The 19263-nt window shown below is 34.3% G+C and overlaps 1 protein-coding gene across 1 annotated transcript in view; it reads left to right on the top strand.

Moving 5' to 3' along the window:
• Window positions 1–766: 766 nt before the first annotated feature.
• Window positions 767–19263, top strand: part of LOC116413173 (regulator of hypoxia-inducible factor 1-like) — a 41002-nt gene continuing 22505 nt past the window's right edge. The window contains exons 1-6 of the mRNA XM_052893524.1: window positions 767–922; window positions 9822–9976; window positions 11112–11282; window positions 12127–12283; window positions 13097–13199; window positions 14302–14389. Coding sequence (XP_052749484.1) covers window positions 859–922; window positions 9822–9976; window positions 11112–11282; window positions 12127–12283; window positions 13097–13199; window positions 14302–14389 — 738 coding nt within the window. The 5' untranslated portion in view covers window positions 767–858. The remainder of the gene's footprint in view (window positions 923–9821; window positions 9977–11111; window positions 11283–12126; window positions 12284–13096; window positions 13200–14301; window positions 14390–19263) is intronic.

Below are 19263 nucleotides of genomic sequence, written 5' to 3'. Positions count from 1 at the left end.
ACCACCAAAACCTAACTGCAGTTACCAATCCACTTGCCAAACATGGTAATTACTGGCAAACCCCTTGTTGTGGGGAATGTTACGTTCTCCAGTGGACGATTAATGGCTGATAGAAAAATAGGCACCCATAACATCAGAAGAACTACAGGTTTTACCAGAGGGAGACTTTGTACAAAAGTCGATTGCTTGGGTACCTCTGTCCCATTCGTGTTTCAACCGTGAAGCAGTTGTGTTTGCATGGTTGTGTTTCGGTTTGAAGGGTGGGATATGGCGTGAATTTACTGGGTACAAAGAAATAACACCTGAGTCCTCAGGAATGGCAACGCATGGGGGGTATCATGGGCGAAACAGTATACTCTGTTATGTCCATGGTACTGCTCATGACTATAGGCGACAGTTACCACTTTCCATCAGGTGGGCCGTCAGTTTGTTTGCCATTCTAAGTTGTATAAAAAAAAAAGGTGTGGTGCCGACCTTTTAGGAAGGAAATGGAAACGTTCAAGGCAAATGTCTTTTCTTGAAGGTTTCAACGTATATCTTGTGAAAATAGTTCATCTTCCCTTTTTTTGTCATCATCAGACTATACAGGAGGAGATCGATGTTTGGTGGTATTGATTTTCTTATTAGATCTTTCCGATTCAAATCGATGTTTTTCCCCCGAAATTCGAAAACACTAAATTAACTATTTACACACATTTACCAGTGAGCGCACGCGTGTCCTATCGTCCGTCGAAACGCTACGCCCCTGGCTACCACCAACGAACTTCCGATTGCAATATCTTGCCCAACACCGCCACTTCACCGCACAGACAGACAGTCCACTTTTATACGTGTACCAGTCGGTTAACGGTTGCAATAATGCGGTGGTTGTGTTTTGTGTTATTTGTGAACGTTGTGTTCGCGCTGAATTCAACTGATGAAGGTGAGATGTTCCACTGTGTTCCCCATATCAGTGTTGCCAACTAAGTGTTAGGTGGTCGGGCTAAAATGAAATTTTAGAAGAAAGATTTGTCGAAAAATAGGGAAATTGTTCTTAATCGTTATTTACTTGTTGTTTTTGGATATTTGTTAAATAAAATGCAGAATCCTGTATTATTATAATCTTCCTCGCATTATCCTATTTATACAAAAATTTTATTTTTATTCATATTTTACTTTTAGTAATTAAATAAAAGCTAAATTTTACTTATTCGGTTTTATGAGCGGCGATCTGCCTGACGTCAACTCTTGGGAAAATATAAAATCCTGGGTATAAAGAAAAAAATCGGCTTAGTACGATTAAAAGGGTAGATTTTTTTAAATATAGCCTATTTTACTCGCTATATAAATTGAATAATTATTAAAATCGGTTAAATTTATTAAAATTCTTTTATGTTGTTATTATTTTCTATTAATCCATTATAAACAAAATATCGAAACTTCTCTCCTTAAAATATTAATGTAGATAAAATAAAATAATAATATATAGGTACTTTTCACACATAAAACAATAGAAATATTAAACTATTTACATAATTCTGTAAACTTTAAGCTTTGTGAAAGTTTGAAGTCTGGACTAGGTCGTAATACAGGTAAACATATCCAGTAGTCTGAACTGCTAGGTGCATTTTTTCAAAAACTGCCTACGAGTAATTAAATATTAAAAATTGTCAGTATTGATTTTATCAATGCATGAAAGGTATCATGGGCGACACAGTATACTCTTTTATGTTCATGATACTATTCATGTCTATAGGTGACGGTTACTACCTTCCATCAGGTGGGCTGTCAGCTTGTTTTTCATTCTAAGTTGTATAAAGAAAAAGTAAACAAACCCTAAATCTTAAATGTAAATATTATTAGATTTACTGTATGTTAAACGGAAATAGACAAGGTCAAATGATCCCCTCCTATAAGCGAGTTACTACTTTTACATATATAAAATTATAAGTATTCACATTCGATAAGATGCGTAAAGTCCAAAAACTTTTAAAGTTTCGACCCAAATCATCGCATACAAAACTTGTGGCAAAGCAATTTAAACTTTATTTATTTACTAGCGACCCGCCCCGGCTTCGCACGAGTGTACATTACATCACATCACATTAGAAATCTCTAAAATTATCAGTATTTCTCTACTATATTATGCATGTATTATATATATAAACCTTCCTCTTGAATCACTCTATTAAACGCTTCAAAATCCACGTTTTAAAGATTTTAGCATATATAGGGACGGACAGAGCGACTGCTTTTGTATTATATGCTTTTGTACATTTATATATATATATATATATATACATATATATACATATTTATTTCTATCACAATAACACTTCGTTTTAACACATTTTACAAAATAGATAATACATAGTTTGCCATTGGAAGTGGACAGAATCCATCCTAGGATATCCTGTGTTACGGTCACAACACTTGGCTCCTGGCTATACAAGAACAATTTTTTTTAATGGGTGATAAAATGGTCTTCCCGTCTACCCTATCGGGATACGCTGGCGGGACACCAGTGAGGGATGACAGGTGAGGTTGAAAAGGCAAAAAAGGCAGGTCAGTTAGCCCATCGTGACGAATTCCACTGGAATTAACCACGAGGGTTTCCATGGGGAATCGCGTGGAGGTCGACCTCATAGGTTGTATTGCTAGCAATGGGGCAGTTAAACCCCATTACTAATAATCCCTTTCCCCCATACAAGAACAGATAAACCATAGAATTAAAAGTAATAATTAAAATTTTAAAACATAAAAGAGGCACGAATTTATTATATACAGGTATATAATTCCAAGTATTAACAATAATCACGCCCGCCACCATATTCCACCAGGTTTAGATCGCTCTGTGTGTATAAAAAAAAAACCATTCCGCGGAACATCCAAAATGAACTCTCTGTATGGTATAAAGAGAGCATTCAGTTCCTTTATAGCATTGAATATTTAAATATTAAGAAAGACTACTAAGAATACTAAGAAAGGATATCCTATAACGGAATCGAATAAAAGAAGCGTATTTTTATTATATCAAAATATTGGTGTCTCACCAAGATAAAAAGATAATTTAAAAAAATAATCCGGCTACTTAGAGAAGAATACGTCCCTGGAAAACTAAATATAAAATAAAAATGCCTAATATCTCTAAAAAAATTGTTCTACTACCGCTTTATACAAAAATAGGTTTGGTGAAAAATTTTGTCGAGACTTTAGACCAAAACTAGTGTAGCCTTTGAACATTTATGCTCTTTTTCCCCTTATCTTTCTGAGGCGAAACTAGAGAAGATATTATTTCGGACCACAAATCAATTAAAAACAATAAATATTTTGGAAATAAGACGTCTTTTTTTATATATTTTTTTTTTTCAAATTTAGTGCACAGACAATTTCAAATTTTGTAAAAAAAGAGCACTTTTTATTTGAAGGACAAAACCCACGTAAAGTATTATATTTTTTTTTTTATACAACTTAGAATGGCAAACAAGCTGACGGCCCATCTGATAGAAAGTGGTAACCGTCGCCTATAGACATGAGCAGTACCAGGGACATAACAGAGTATACTGTTTCGCCCATGATACCCCCCATGCGTTGCCATTCCTGAGGACTCAGGTATTATTCCTCTGTACCCAATAAATTCACGCCATATCCCACCCTTCAATCCGATACACAGCCATGCAAACACAACTGCTTCACGGTTGAATCACGAATGAGACAGAGGTACCCAAGCAATCGACTTTTGTACAAAGTCTCCCTCTGGGAATTTATAATAAAATATGTAATTTTTAATTATTAACTTATTGACGTTATTATATTAGTTATTCTCACTTAAATATCAATATAATTCTTATAATGTATGCGTATTGCGATAATCGCATGGTTAGTGTATTGACGTAGTTTGCACTCACGATGTATTCAAGTAATTTAAAACTAGTCATGCTCCACTATAAGGTCCTGATTGGCTCATCCGTCATACTCGTGAACAGGTGCTGTTTGTCGGGACCGGCCTGCTCGTGTTTACTTATTTATTTTCCATTTAATAATACATATAAATAGAACATAACGCTAATTATAATCACACAGAGTACCAATGCAAATGTAAAATTATCTTGTACATAATAATTTAACAAAATTAACTGTTGAGTTTCTGGCGGATTCTTTTTTTTTTTATGCAACTTAGAATGGCAAACAAGCTGACGGTCCACCTGATGGAAAGTGGTAACCGTCGCCTGTACACATGAGCAGTACCATGGACATAACAGAGTATACTGTTTCGCCCATGATACCCCCATGCGTTGCCATTCCTGAGGACTCGGGTGTTATTCCTCTGTACAAACACAAATACTTCGCGGTTGAAACACGAATGGGACAGAGGTACCCAAGCAATTGACTTTTGTACAAAATCTCCCTCTGGTGATTCTTCTCAAAAGATAACATACCGAATCCAGTAATACAATTACAAAAAAATTACGATCAAAATCGCTTGTAAACAAGTATTTTAATAATTATTATTTCTATTCTATTCTATTCTTTTCTATTCCATTCTATAATGTTTCTGTAACAATTTAAAAAATAAACCTAGTTAACTTTTATTAAGTTATATTGAATCAAAATATATAGGTGAGTATGTAAGTAAGGTACATACAGAGGTGAGAATTAAACTGGTGACCTTTTAACGGGCAGTGACCTCTTTTGGACGTAATATAAAAATCGTCATTGCAATGCGTTCACTTGGCCTTTAAAAAAAATAAGGAAAATTTTATACTTTCAATGTAAATAAACAATAACTTGACAATAAAAAAAAATTCCTATGAAATGCGGATATATAATGAATCGACTTTTTTTTATGCAACTTAGAATGGCAAACAAGCTGTCGACCCACCTGATGAGAAATGGTAACCGTCGCCTATAGACATGAGCAGTACCATGGGCAGAACAGAGTATACTGTTTCGCCCATGATACCCCCATGCGTTGCCATTCCTGAGGACTCAGGTGTTATTCCTCTGTACCCTGTAAATTCACTGACTCACGACTATATTTGCCTAATAATAACGTGTTACCATTCCAGACTAGTTACCATTTCATTTTCACCCATTAAACAACCTTATTAGGTCGACCTCCACACGATTCCTCCTTGAAACTATCGTAGTTATTTCTTATCAAATTCATCACGATGTGTCCATTGACTTATTTTCATTCTCACCTACATCATCTCTAAAAAGATTGCTTGGAAAGATTACTCTCAGCAATAAGACCGCCTTACTGTACTTATACGAGTACAACTGTATCGTTGAGTTTGTAAATTGTCTTGCTTATTTCCTATATTGTATAATGCAAATAAAGTATACTCAGTCATTCATACTCTGACACCTCTCAATATATATCTATAGCAGGGTTACTATTCCATCTTAACCTATTAAAAAAATATCTCCCCCCCCCCCCAAAAAGAAGGGGTCTTTTCCCACATGTATCGAAAGAGACGATTAAGGGAACTTAATGGTAGAAGGATAAACAGCAGTTTCTCTATTAAAACATCACCAAAGCCTAACTGCGATTGCCAATCGCCTGCCAAGAATGACAACTACTGCCAAAACCCCTGGACAGGGGGGAAAGGGATTGTTAACAATGGAGTTGACAGCCCCATTTCTAGCAATATACCCTATTAAGTCCACCTCCACGTGGTTCCCCCTGGAAACCATCGTGAACAATTCTTGTTGAATTCGTCACGATGGGCTAACTAACTTGTTTCATCCTCACCTATCATCTCTCACTGGTGTCCCGCTAGTGTATACCGATAGCACGGGCGGGGATACAATTCCATTATCACCCATTAAAAAACCCTAAATAGGAGGAGGTCTATTCAGCAGTGGACAGTTAACGGCTGATGATGACGATGATGAACATAGACTAGGTATAAATTTCGAAAAAGATATCTACTCTACCGGATCTGATCACCAGTATTGTATAAAATCATAGCTCGTAAGGCCCTATGAGCGACGACGTTTACCTGCCTGTCTCGGGGTCGTTTCGATCCCTTATAACGTCCGCTGAAATAGGGTCAACCGTCTTTAATTCTGACTGAAATGAACTGGGCGCCTTCCTAATGCGCCCGTATGTTTGTTGCAAGTTTTGTTTGGCAGTTGGGTTCAGATTTTTATCGATACTTCTTTTTAAAATCACGACAGTACACCTCCAATATATGGAATGAAGATATAGCGTTGCAACTACGGGCAAAGCTTCTGTAAAAAGGAGATCTACATTCAGTAGTGGATAGTTAACAGCTGAAGTAATGATGATGATGAATATATATATATATATATATATATATATATATATATATATATATATATATATATATATATATATAATGGCGAACTTATCTCTAAAAGAGATCTCTTCCAATCAACCTAACACAGTGGCATAGGGCGGAAAGGGATTGTTAGTAATGGAGACTGAGAATCCCATTGCTAGCTATATACCCAACCAGGTCGACCTCCTCGCGGTTCTCCCTGGAAACTATCATGGTTAATTCCTGATGAATTCATCATGATGGGCTAACTGGCCTGTATTCATTCTCGTCTATCACCCTTCACTGGTGCTCCGCCAGCGTATCCCGTTAGCGCAGGCGGGGTTACCATACCATTTTCACCCATTAAAAAAAAAAAACAGTGGCATAGGAAATAGTGAGTGGGCAGTAGTAGTGCAAAGCAGAAATATTTACATAAATTACAAATCATTATTTATATAATTTTATATATATAATTGAAATTAAATATTCACATAGTTACCTACTAAATATTTTGCCATAGAGACTGAATCTACATCTTTATAAGCATTACTAAACTTCTTAGCAAACAGGTCGTAAGATACATACAAGTACCTCCAAGTCTAGCATTTAACATAGCGCTAGACGCAACTGCATCCAATGTTGAATGGTCTATTTAACAATCCACACTCGTCCTTATTCGTTATACAATAAAGTCCACAATTGGTGGGACGTATTTAGTTGCAAGTTCTATAAAGCGGACACTTGACAAGGATTTGCAATAAACTGCATTCTTGAATTTTCTCCGCACTTGTGCAAAACACTTTCGTAATCAAACTTGGACATACGAGTAAACTGTACGGTTTAAATTGCGAGTTACAGTTTAAAACTAACCGAAGACAGAACCTTTTCTCTATGTATACTAATATGTTTCAAGCAAAATTCCATTTAATTAATAAGCTAACAGATTCTATTTTTAAATGCTTTCTAAACATACATTATATTTTAATGTAATAACTAGCGGTTTAACTTACATGTAATTAGAAAGAAATTAGTCAGACTCATGCTTGCATCTTAGCCGCTTATGACTAAGGAACACGGTTTGATCCCGAAACTAGTACTAATAGATTTACTTTAAAAAAAATAAGTCGTAGTAAAACTAGTTATTTCAATTTAAAAATTGAGCCGATTTTGATAAAATTTCTATTAAACTAATCTAAAAGTATATCCTTTTTGATACAAAAATCTAAATCCGCAATTAAATGACAGAATTGAGAGAAAACAAACAAAAAACACCCGAATTAAAAACCTCCTCATTTTTTTAAATTGGTTAAAATAGTTCATTTTAACAGCCTTGAATGGTATTCAGACCAGAGTATTCAAGTCCATGCACATTTAGCTCCGCAAATAAAAAAAAAATTACGATGGCACTGCCAAATGTGAAACTGTTTACAAAAAAATTTTAGCTAATGTTGAGATGTAAAGATTTCAATGATGCCATAAAACCTTATCTGCTCAGGCATTTAGAAGTTATGCTAGTGATACATACTCATCAAAGAATGTCATGTATATATGTATACATACATACATACATTCTTTTTTTACCAGTCGCACAACATAACTAAAGACTTTATCCTACAAAAATTTACGAAAGGGAGACTTTGACAAAAGTCTTTCGCTTGGACACCTCTGTACCATTCGTGTTTCTACCGTGAAGCAGTTGTTTGCACGGTTGTGTTTCGGCTTAAAGGGTGGGATGTGGCAGTGAATTCACAGGATATAATACAGAGGGATAACACCTGAGTTCTCAGGAATGGCAACGCGTGGAGGGCATCATGAGCGAAATATTAGTTTATTACATAGTATATTTATGTACATCTGCTCATGTACGTAGCCGTCAGCTTGTTTGCCATTCTAAGTTGCATAAAGAAAACAACTTCAATTTTGACAAAACTAATTATTTTGGTCCAAAAAAGAATAAAACAATTTAGATAAAATTTCTGTAGCACCAATCTGCAAGTATATCCTTTTAGATAAAAAAGAAATTTTCAAATCAATTTAAAACTGGCGGAGTTATGAGGTCACGAACATAAAAAAATCGTTTGTAAGATTATTAATTTAAAAATTATTTCGGTTAAACAAAATATCTACAAATAATATAGACTGTACTTTATTTAAAAAAAAAAATCATGTGATACCCTGATGGATCACTAATTTGAAATAATAATAACTTAAAATCAAAACCGGTCATTTATTTGTATAAAAAGTTGTGGAAAGCTTTTACGTACCAGAGGGAGACTTTCCAACAGGTGGGCCGTCAGCTTGTTTGCCATTCTAGGTTGCTTAAAAATTACATATTTTTTTTAAACTATGATTTTAATAATTATTTAAATGATTTAATATTTCCTCAAGAGCAATTTTTATGCAACTATCAGTTACAAAACAGCGCCGTGCGTCGTGAAGGGCGTTTATAACAAATTTATTGGCCGTGACCCACTCTGTACTGACGTGAACCAATCTGCGGTTTTGGGTAATTGGCATCGAGACATTATTATAGTTATCTCTATGTGGTGTTGTGACGGTGTAATCGGAGATGTCGCCTAACATACGGACACAAACGAGTACATTTTTTTATATTGTTAAACGGCTTAATCAATCACTATGAAATTAGTATACACGTATTATATAGGAAGAGGGAAGAAGAAGGATACGAGTATAGGCTACTTTTTATTCCGGACAGTAAACATATCCTGGTCGGGGGGAAAGGGATTGTTAGTAACGGAGACTGATAATCCCATTGCTAGCAATATACCCAACCAGGTCGACTTCCTCGCGGTTCCACCTGGAAACTATCATGGTTAATTCTTGATGAATTCATCATGATGGGTTAACTGGCCTGTTTTCATTCTCATCTATCACACTTCACTGGTTCTCCGCCAGCGTATCCCGTTAGCGCAGGCTGGGTTACCATTCCACTTTCACCCATAAAAAAAAAACAAATCCTGGTCACGGTGTAAAAATGTAGTATACCATAAAATTTACTGCTAAACGCAAAACTTGGAAACGTCTGTATCAGTTACACTATTTTTTTTTATTATTCGAAAAATTTTACCAGAGGGAGACTTTGTACAAAAGTCGATTGTTTGGGTACCTCTGTCCCATTCGTGTTTCAACCGTAAAGCAGTTGTGTTTGAATGACTGTGTTTCGGTTTGAAGGGTGGGATATGACGTGAATTTACTGGGTACAAAGGAATAACACCTGAGTCCTCCGAAACGGTAACGCATGGGGGGTATCATGGGCAAAACAGTATACTCTGTTATGTCCATGGTACTGCTCATGTATATAGGCGACGGTTACTACTTTCCATCAGGTGGGCCGTCAGCTTGTTTACCATTCTAAGTTATATAAAAAAAAATCCGAGAAAGAATTATGTGAAGAAAAAAATTAGAAAAATGACCCGAACAAAACTACAAAATCCCTTTTTTCTATGTAAACTGTTCCTAATTGATTTGACAGAGTGTCGTCTCGTCTGTCGAATCACCTACTAAATAACTAACAAACAATCTTATTTTCAGATGAAACACCGCAACCGGTATTCGACTACTACTCCATGCCGGCTTTATCAGAGCTGGACGACTTCGACCTATGCATGAGAGACCCTGAAGCGGTCTACTGCATAGCTGATTTGGAGTTACTAGATGATGATACTCCATTGTACCAGTACATCAAGGTCAGTACTACTTTCTAATACCAGGACTGTACTCGTTTAGTATGAAACGTTCCTCAATCATCTTTGTTAAACTCGAAGAGCTATGACGTGGCTTACTGGATAACTGCTTAGTTAGGAGAGAAAGGGCTTGTTAGCAATGGGGTTTAAAAGTAACATTGCAAGTAATATACCTTATCAGGTCGATCTCCCCGTAGTTACCTTGGAAACCATAGTGGTAAATTCTTGTGGATTTGTCACGATGGGCTAACTGACCTGCTTTCATCCTCACCTATCATCTATCACTGGTGTCCCGCTAGTATACCGATAGCGCAGGCGGAGTCACCATTTTATTTTCATCCATAAAAAAAAAACTTGGGTACTGTTATCCTACTCAGGATTACGTCAGCCGTCACTGCTCAACATAGGTCTCCCCTTATTTGGCTTCGCTAGTAGTTACTACGCGTGGCAGGCAGACTGGAAACTGCAGTCAGGCTTTAGAGGTTTTATAAAAGAGACACGGCTATACATTTCTCAACTATAAAGGTCCCTCAGTCGTCTCTTACGACACCCATCCTACTCATGTTTTGCCAAAAACCAGTCGTTACCCCTTTGCAAGCAACATATCCTGTATTGCTAGCAAAGGGGTTGTTAGACGCCATTACTAACAATCCCATTCCCCCAGTACCCAAGTATTAGTACATGTTATGTGTAGAAGGCGAACTTAATACTGAAAGCATTCTCTCCTAGTCAACTTAAGAGATGTGTTAGAATACTCGAATACGCTACTAGTATTAACTGTTATACCGTCTTCTTCTGGTAATGGAGAGGGAGACTTTGTACAAAAGTCGATTGCTTGGGTACCTCAGTCCCATTCGTGTTCCTACCGTGAAGCAGTTGTGTTTGCATGGCTGTGTTTCGGTTTGAAGGATGGGATATAGCGTGAATTTACTGGGTACAGAGGAATAACACCTGAGTCCTCAGAAATGGCAACGCATGAGGAGTATCATGGGCGAAACAGTATACTCTGTTACATCCATGGTACTGCTCATGTCTATAGGTGACGGTTACCACTTTCCATCAGGTGGGCCGTCAGCTTGTTTGCCATTCTAAGTTGTATAAAAAAAATTGCAATATTTATACAATTTTCTTTTTGCAGAATTTCTCCTCGCTCACATATAAAAACTATGAGCACTCTAAATTGCATCGAGGTGTGTGCGGATCCAAACACTGTGGTCTTAATCTAGGCCACTGGAATGTTTCCGATGCGACTGTAACCGCTCTTAGAGAGTGTTTCAACGCTTCTATTTATCAAGGATATGGATTACAGGTAAAATAAGCTGATTTTGTTACACAAGTGCTGAAGTAAGTCCAAATTACAAATTAAAAGTACCTGTAACCGGCGATCTTGTATGCAAAGATTGGTGAATGTGAAAGAAGGAAAAGGGGTTTGTTTGAATTTGACAGACGTGACACATGTATGTATGTTTATTTCACCGAAAAATAACGACTTCAAATGTTGTAAAAGCAGTTATTTTGATTTAAAAACCAAAGTTTAGAAACTATTTTGATAAAATTTTTATAGGATCAAACAGAAAGTATATATATATATATATATATATATATAGGAAAGTATATCCTTTCAAATAAAAATAAAAAAAATTCCTAATCGGTTTAGTTTTGACAGAGTTACGAGGTAAAAACAAACAAAAAATACAACCGAATTGAGATTTTCCTCGTTTTTGGAGTAAATTAAATGTTTAATTATAAGCATAAAGGACCGATACAAGATGAAAGAAAGATTCTTGAATTGTGATACCGAACAAACAAACGCGGTGTAAGACGACCCTCAACTAGACGGAGTGACTACTTAAAACTGCAGAGAGTCAGTGAATGCAGGTGGCTAAGATCATTCCATGAGGAAGTATGCCATGAGGCAATAGAAGATGAAGAAGACCTATGTCCAGCAGTGGACAATTAAGGGCTAATATGATGATATATGATGAAAATCGGTTAAGAGTACTTCCCCAAGAATCTTAGAACTATCTGAGACTCTGAAAATCTGCATAGATCAATCAATCAATTTCTGAGAATCAGCAGGATCAATGAACCCAATCCATCTCTAGACGTTACTTCTATTTTCTACATAGTGATATAATGCTCGTTTCTTTCAGGTTGAAACGCTGTCTGTCCGTTATTGCAAGACCCCAGGCGATTACGTACCTCCCGATACTCTTGATTATATAATTGGAGTCATATTACTAGCGCTGTTAGGAGTCAATATGGCTTGTACTGCTTATTACTTCTTTTGGCCCAGTGAAAAAGGAGAAGGTACGATTTGTTTTCTCTTTTCTACTTTAGTCCTTGTACTCTGAAAGTGATGATGTCAATTCAAGCTTATTTATTTTATACATAAATACCTTCTCTTATATGAATTTTATTTTATAAATAAATAATAAGACTGACGTATCTAAGGAACGTATAAAAATAATTAAAAATTAAAAGATAGATAGAAAGAAACAAATAAAGATACTCCTTATTGCTTCCTCCAGAAGATTACAATAGTAAACTTATTATAAATACAAATAATTACAAGAATTTTAAACCCAAATGAAAATGAAGTACCCAAGTACTTCTGTTCCATTCGGCTTTTTACCGTGCAGCAGGGTACAAAGGAATAACATACTCCTCTGGAATGGCAACACATAAAGAGTATAATGGGCGAAAGAATATACTCTGTTATGTGCACAGTACTGCTCATGTCTATAGGCGACATTTACCACTTTCCATCAGGTGGGCCGTCAGATTGTTTGCTATTCTAAGTTGCATAAAAAAAAGTGCCACACACAAGCTCAAGAGGTTTAAATGGTCATTGTTATATACATTTCTAGTATTAGCTTTTAAGCATGACTTAATTTTCTTTGTTTTTTTATTACGCCATGCCATCTCACGCGTTTAACTATTCGTGGAGACCTATTATTGATATATTTCTTATTATAATTTATATTTATTGTTATTGTTTAAAACACTGTTGGTCTTCCAAATACATAAATAAATGAAAATCCGTAATTTTTTGTATGTATTTGCATGATAATTAAATAAATAAATAATTATACAATTTATCTAACAGATTTTCATTTGCAGGTAACAAATTCATGTTGGCCTTCACAATTCAGAAGAACTGGAAAGCTCTTAAACACGGCGGCAGCGCCGAGGGAGGACTCTTCAAATGTTTCCAGTCCTTACGGTAAGTTTGTATTTTTTTTTTCATTGAATATAAAATGGCAAACAATCACAAGGTGAAAGGGGGAAGGGATTGTTAATAATGGAGTCTAACAGCTCCATTGCTGGCAATGTACCCCATGTCGACCTCCACGCGCTCCCCCTTGGAAATCATTGTAGTTAATTCTTCTGGAATTCTTCACAATGGGCTAACTGACCTGCTTTCATCTTCTATCATCTTAGAATAGCAAGCAAGCTGACGGCCCACCTGATGGAAAGTGGTAACCGTCGCCTATAGACATGAGCAGTACCATGGACATAACAGAGTATACTGTTTCGCCCATGATACCTCCCATGCGTTGCCATCCCTGAAGACTTAGGTGTTATTCCTCTGTACCTAGTAAATTCACGCCATATCCCACCCTTCATACCGAAACACAGCCATGCAAACACAACTGCTTCACGGTAGAAACACGAATAGGACAGAGGTACCCAAGCAATCGACTTTTGTACAAAGTCTCCCTCTGGTAAGATACTGGTGATACAAAGTAACGATGACGACATTAATACAATTTACAATCGACTTCGACAAAGGATTGTCGATATCGTATTTTTTTTTTATATATATATTTGTTACCTCTTCCGAGTAACTCCGTCATTTATAGACCGATTCGGAGAATTCTTATTTTTCTCTGAAAGAGGTATATTTTCAGATTGAGCCCATAGAAACCTTTATCGTAATTGTTTCAGTAGTTTAGGTTTTAAATGTAAATAAATTCGGTTATAATTTTTTTGCGAAATGAACTAATTATAGAGAACAATATGTATAAAAAATTTAAGTATTTTTTTTTTATCAAAACACAATGTCTTGTGTTAAGTGTCAATGAGCTGGTAACGTAGCTCGAAAAACCGACAACCAATGAGAAAGAAAACTTCTTGAGTGGCGACCTCGTACGGGCAAATGCAATGTAGGGCGACCGCCCCTCCCCCCCTCACTAAATGGAGTAAAATGCATTGCAGGGAGTCTCAGGGCCGTTACTTATGGCAGTCTATGGAGGAGGCCTATGTCCAACAATCCCAACTCGTCTCTAGAGGTTCTTTATCTAAAATATTTATGTTATCCATAGGTTTTACACAATGGTGATGATCCTCGGGCTACATTCCATGATCTTCATCGGATATGGCTACACTGCTAACCCAGAGTTCATCGAACATGTAAGTGAGCATATATTTTTTCATCAGGAAAGTAATGATATTTTTTTTTATACCACGAAGGTGGCCAACAGCATACAGCCCGTCTGATGGTATACGGTCACTGTAGCCTATGCACACCTGCAATACCAGGGATATCACGTGCGCTTTGCCAACTCTGAAGAAAATATAAAAAACCCTTTTTAAAACTGCAGACAAATTGCAAAACAGATTCACGGCACTTAGAATATGTATTCTCTATGTAACTGTTTACTTGAAATAAATAAATAAAGAGAAATTTTAGGAAAAATCTGGACATGGAGATTGTTGCATAGTCTGAGCGTTCGTATGAAACCGCGCTGTCAATGTCAAATAAATTATTAAATTAATGACAAAAAAATAATAATAATCATAACTAAATTAATTATTCAATCTATCATTAAATTAATTAAAATCAATAATTAGTTTAATTCTTAAATTTTTAATCAATATAATTATTAAATTGTTAAATTATTAAAATTATTTATTTATTAAAATAATGATTAAGTCCATTATTAAATTAATAAATAAACTGTTTGCATCAATTATATTAAAATTATTTTTAAATAGATTATTTAATTAATAATTATTAATAATTAAATTAACAATTAAGTCAATTTAATAATTAATATATAATTAATTACTATATAATTAATTATTATGTAATTCCTGGTGAATCTGTCGTGATGGGTAAACTTAACAATTTTGCTCCATTTATCATGATATAATCTCTACTGTATAATTTGTAAGATATGTATATATATATATATATATATATATATATATATATATATATATATATATATATATATATATATATATATCTCAAATTGGGGCAATGAATATACATTAACAAAATTTTATTAAAATCGGTCAAGCGATTTTGGAGATTAATATTTAGATACGTAATGTACAAAGGTATATAAATATTTTCTATCTAATGACTCTTATATCAATAATGATCTGTCAAAGTATCTTAATGGCTTTGCAAATATTATATGAGTTATTCTAGATTTTCCAGTTATAAAATGACTACGCTGTTTGAAGCTCTATAAGCCACCATTGCCTAACAGTGATATAAACGTATGTGCCAACTCACTCTTAGCTTTTATAAATTAAAATATGTTGAGCAATATTACTTAGTCAACGAGAATGGTTAAATACAAGGTTATTAATAGTCCATGAATAACCTTGGTGGTGTGGCAGTGTATTTCCTCACCATCCGACGGATGTGGCTTCGATTCCCGTGCAATACAAACGTTTGTATTTATGAGATTTTTAATTAGTTTGTTTATTTATAAGTATGTTTTTCAGTTGTCTAGTACCTATACATTGCTTTTGCTTATTAGGGATGGGCAGTATATAGCAATATGTGTATATCGTCATAGTCGTAAAATACTGACGGATCTGACGAATATTACATATATAGATCGGTCAGTATTCTACAACTATGACTATATGGCTGTGTGGTCCCGTGGCCTATTCTATGGAATAGGCCACCCCTTCCATTCCCGTGGGTGTCGTAAAAGCCGACTAAGAGAGGGCGAGGGCTAGGCAGCAGCGTCCTTCTTAAAACATTTCTAAAGCCCGACTGCGGTTGCCAATCCGCCTGCCAAGCGTGGCAACTACTAGCAAAGCTCCCAAAGGAGGCTTATGTTTAGCAGTGGACAGTTAAAGGCTGATATGATGAAGATGATGAGCTATATATTAGTCCAATAAAAAATATGTTAAAATGTGTTATCCAAAAAATAATATTAAATAACAAAATTAATTAATTTAAAAAGTTATTAAATTAATCATTTAATATATTTGAAAATAGATATCCAACCGATATGAGTGATATCGATATAGGATCTTTTTTCTGCCATCAATATTAAGATAACCCAATATATATATATATATATATATATATATATATATATATATATATATATATATATATATATATATATATATATATATACATATGCAGATATTGGGTCGGTATCCACCTATTGCTTAATTTGAAACTAGATGACGCTGTGTAGTAAGTTGCGAAATGCTTAACCTTAAACAAATTTGATAATAGTTACAATTCTATATTCAAATCAAATATCGTTATTGGAATTTGAATATAGAATTGTTATTATTATAAAATTTGAAGTCAATTCGAAATTCTAAATTCAAATTAATACTGTTTAGTAGTAAATATATTAGCCGTATGTATGTATAGTAGAAAAACATTACTCTCCTCTCTACGGAAGTGAGGTTAAAATAATGGTTTTGTGTATATAAATGTATTATATTATCACACTTACACTATTTGTCACACTTTGGAAAGTTAATATTAACATTGTAATTTTTAAATTAATAAAATAAATGTATTAAAAGCAGTTCTTTAAACTATGATATAGTATGGATTTTTTTATGGTAGAAGTGAACAATAACCCCACTTGTACTATTTGTTTATGCGACTAAATACCAGTGAGGTATAATAGGTTAGAACAAAATCCGGACATTTTACCCATCGTTATGAACTCACCAGAAATTCATTATGAAAGATACTCTATTAATCATGACAGTTGTATAGTTGTACTTATAATCAGGTGGACCGTCAGCTTCTTTGCCATTTATATTAGCATACCTCAGACACTTCAAACAGAAACGCCATAATTTGACACGCTTGTCACAACTACAGAAACAAGTAACGACTGTAAATGTGACAATGTATGTGTACATACAGAATTCAATCTTCAGCAAATTACGGTAATGTTTAGATTATATTGATAGAGTGTACAAATGCTTAGAAAAAGCGGGTCAACATTTTCATACTATTTTGCGTGATAAATAGTTATGAATGTTTCCTTTATAACTTTTGTATTTATTTTGTTTTATAATTATTGAATTTTTTTATACGTAAACACTCATTTTATTTATTAAATAATACGTCAAGATACATTTTATGCGTAAATATATAGAACACTAATAAGAAACCAGTCAGATAATTTGACAATTAGTTGACACAAAGTTGATTCGTTTTTGAGACTCAATGCTCTATCTATATATTTGAACTGAGAACCCCTTATATTATAAAATTAGTTAAAAGAGTAATAAATTAATATGTTATCATTAATCAATTAAAATTAACGAAGATATTGTCGTATATATAACGGGAAAATTTATTGTAATTTGAATTTAGAATTACGACATTCGAATTTTAATATAGAATTGTTATTATTATAAAGTTTGTTTAAGATTAAGCATTTTGCAATTTATTACACAATTGCAAATTGAAATGGAAATAATATTTAAATATTAAAATTATTTTAAAATTTATTATAATAATTAATAAATTAAAATATGTGTTAATAATTTATAATAACTATTATAAATAAATACTTTTTTTATTATTTATAATTATTTGAATATGATTTTAATATTAATTATAAAACTTCATGTTTATTACGATTTCATTATACGAATATAAAGAAAGTGAATACCTTATTATACATCCATTATAAGCTTGTGAGAACCTGTTATATGACCTTGTGTTTGTTATGAAACTTGAATGCTAGACCATGTTAGCTTTTGAGAAGCTAAACCTTCACGTAGTTAACATAATAATAGACAGATTATTTTAATGTAAGGACACCCGAATTAACTTACGTTTATTTTAGTCAAGAATACTGGTTTCGGGACCGTCCAGGACCCTTAGTCATGAGCGACCGTGACACAAGCGTTAACCTGATTGCGCATCCAGCCAGTGGATTTGTTTATTTATGTATTCACTAATTGTGATTGTATTATTTTTTTCTTTTTTCATTGAATCTAGTCAAATATCTAATCAATGTTTAAATGAACCGTTAGACAATAAAAGGTGAAAAATAAATAAATGAACTATAAACACAAACATTTATAACTAGCTTTTTGCCCGTTACTTCGTTCGTGTAGTTTCGAAAGTAGAAAATTCAATGAAGTAGATCACTTCTAGATACGTTGTCAAAATAAAACATACAACAGATTTTATGTTAGATCTTCAGGAATACAATTGTGAAAACCGTATCTAATTTGGTACAGTAGGTTTTGCGTGAGGATAAACATATAAATATACACCCAACATATAACCCACACAAATTGGAAAAATTTCTAAAAAAAAATATTGTTTTGAATGAATAAATGACTGACTATATTTGCATGATACTCGTAAAATATGGAGAATAAGCAAGACAATTAATAAATGCAACGATACAATTGTATAAGTACAGTAAGTACATTGTTTTGTCGTCTTTTAGTCTTATTAAGACCCCTCATAATATTTTTTCTCAAATATCTCATCTTAATAGAGGATAGAAGAGGCAAAATGCTGGGCCATCTTATACGATATGACGATTTTTAAAGAGCACAGTAGATGGAAAAAAGGAGAGCAAAAGAGGAAGAGGAAGACCGAGGAATAGCTATATGGGATAGATAAAAGAAACACTAGATGTCATGTCGTATAGGAAGGTCAAGGATATGGCGTGGGATAGAGCTGACTGGAAGAAGATGCATAAATTAGTTGCACCGACAAGAGGAAACTCTTAAATGTAAAGAGAAATCTCCCATATCCACAAATTGTTAAGTTACAATTTTATTATATAAATACGATACTAAAATAATTGTTGCTGAACATAAGCCTTCCCCTTGGGAAGTTTTGCCAGTAGTCGCCACGTTCGGCAAACGGACTAGCAACCACAGTCAGATTTTAGAGATGTTTCAAGAAGGACGCCACTGCCATCCCTCGCCATCCCTTAGTCACCTCTTACAACACCCATGAAAAAGGAAGGGGTGGCCTATTCTATGCCGGGACTTTATGAAATTACACCCTTATAGTAGTTAAGGTG

This window comes from Galleria mellonella, unplaced genomic scaffold, assembly GCF_026898425.1.
Source record: "Galleria mellonella isolate WM207_F2 unplaced genomic scaffold, CSIRO_AGI_GalMel_v1 utg176, whole genome shotgun sequence".
Taxonomy (NCBI): Eukaryota; Metazoa; Arthropoda; class Insecta; order Lepidoptera; family Pyralidae; genus Galleria; species Galleria mellonella.
The sequence above is the reverse complement of the archived record's forward strand: the minus strand, read 5'-3'. Positions and strand labels throughout refer to the sequence as shown.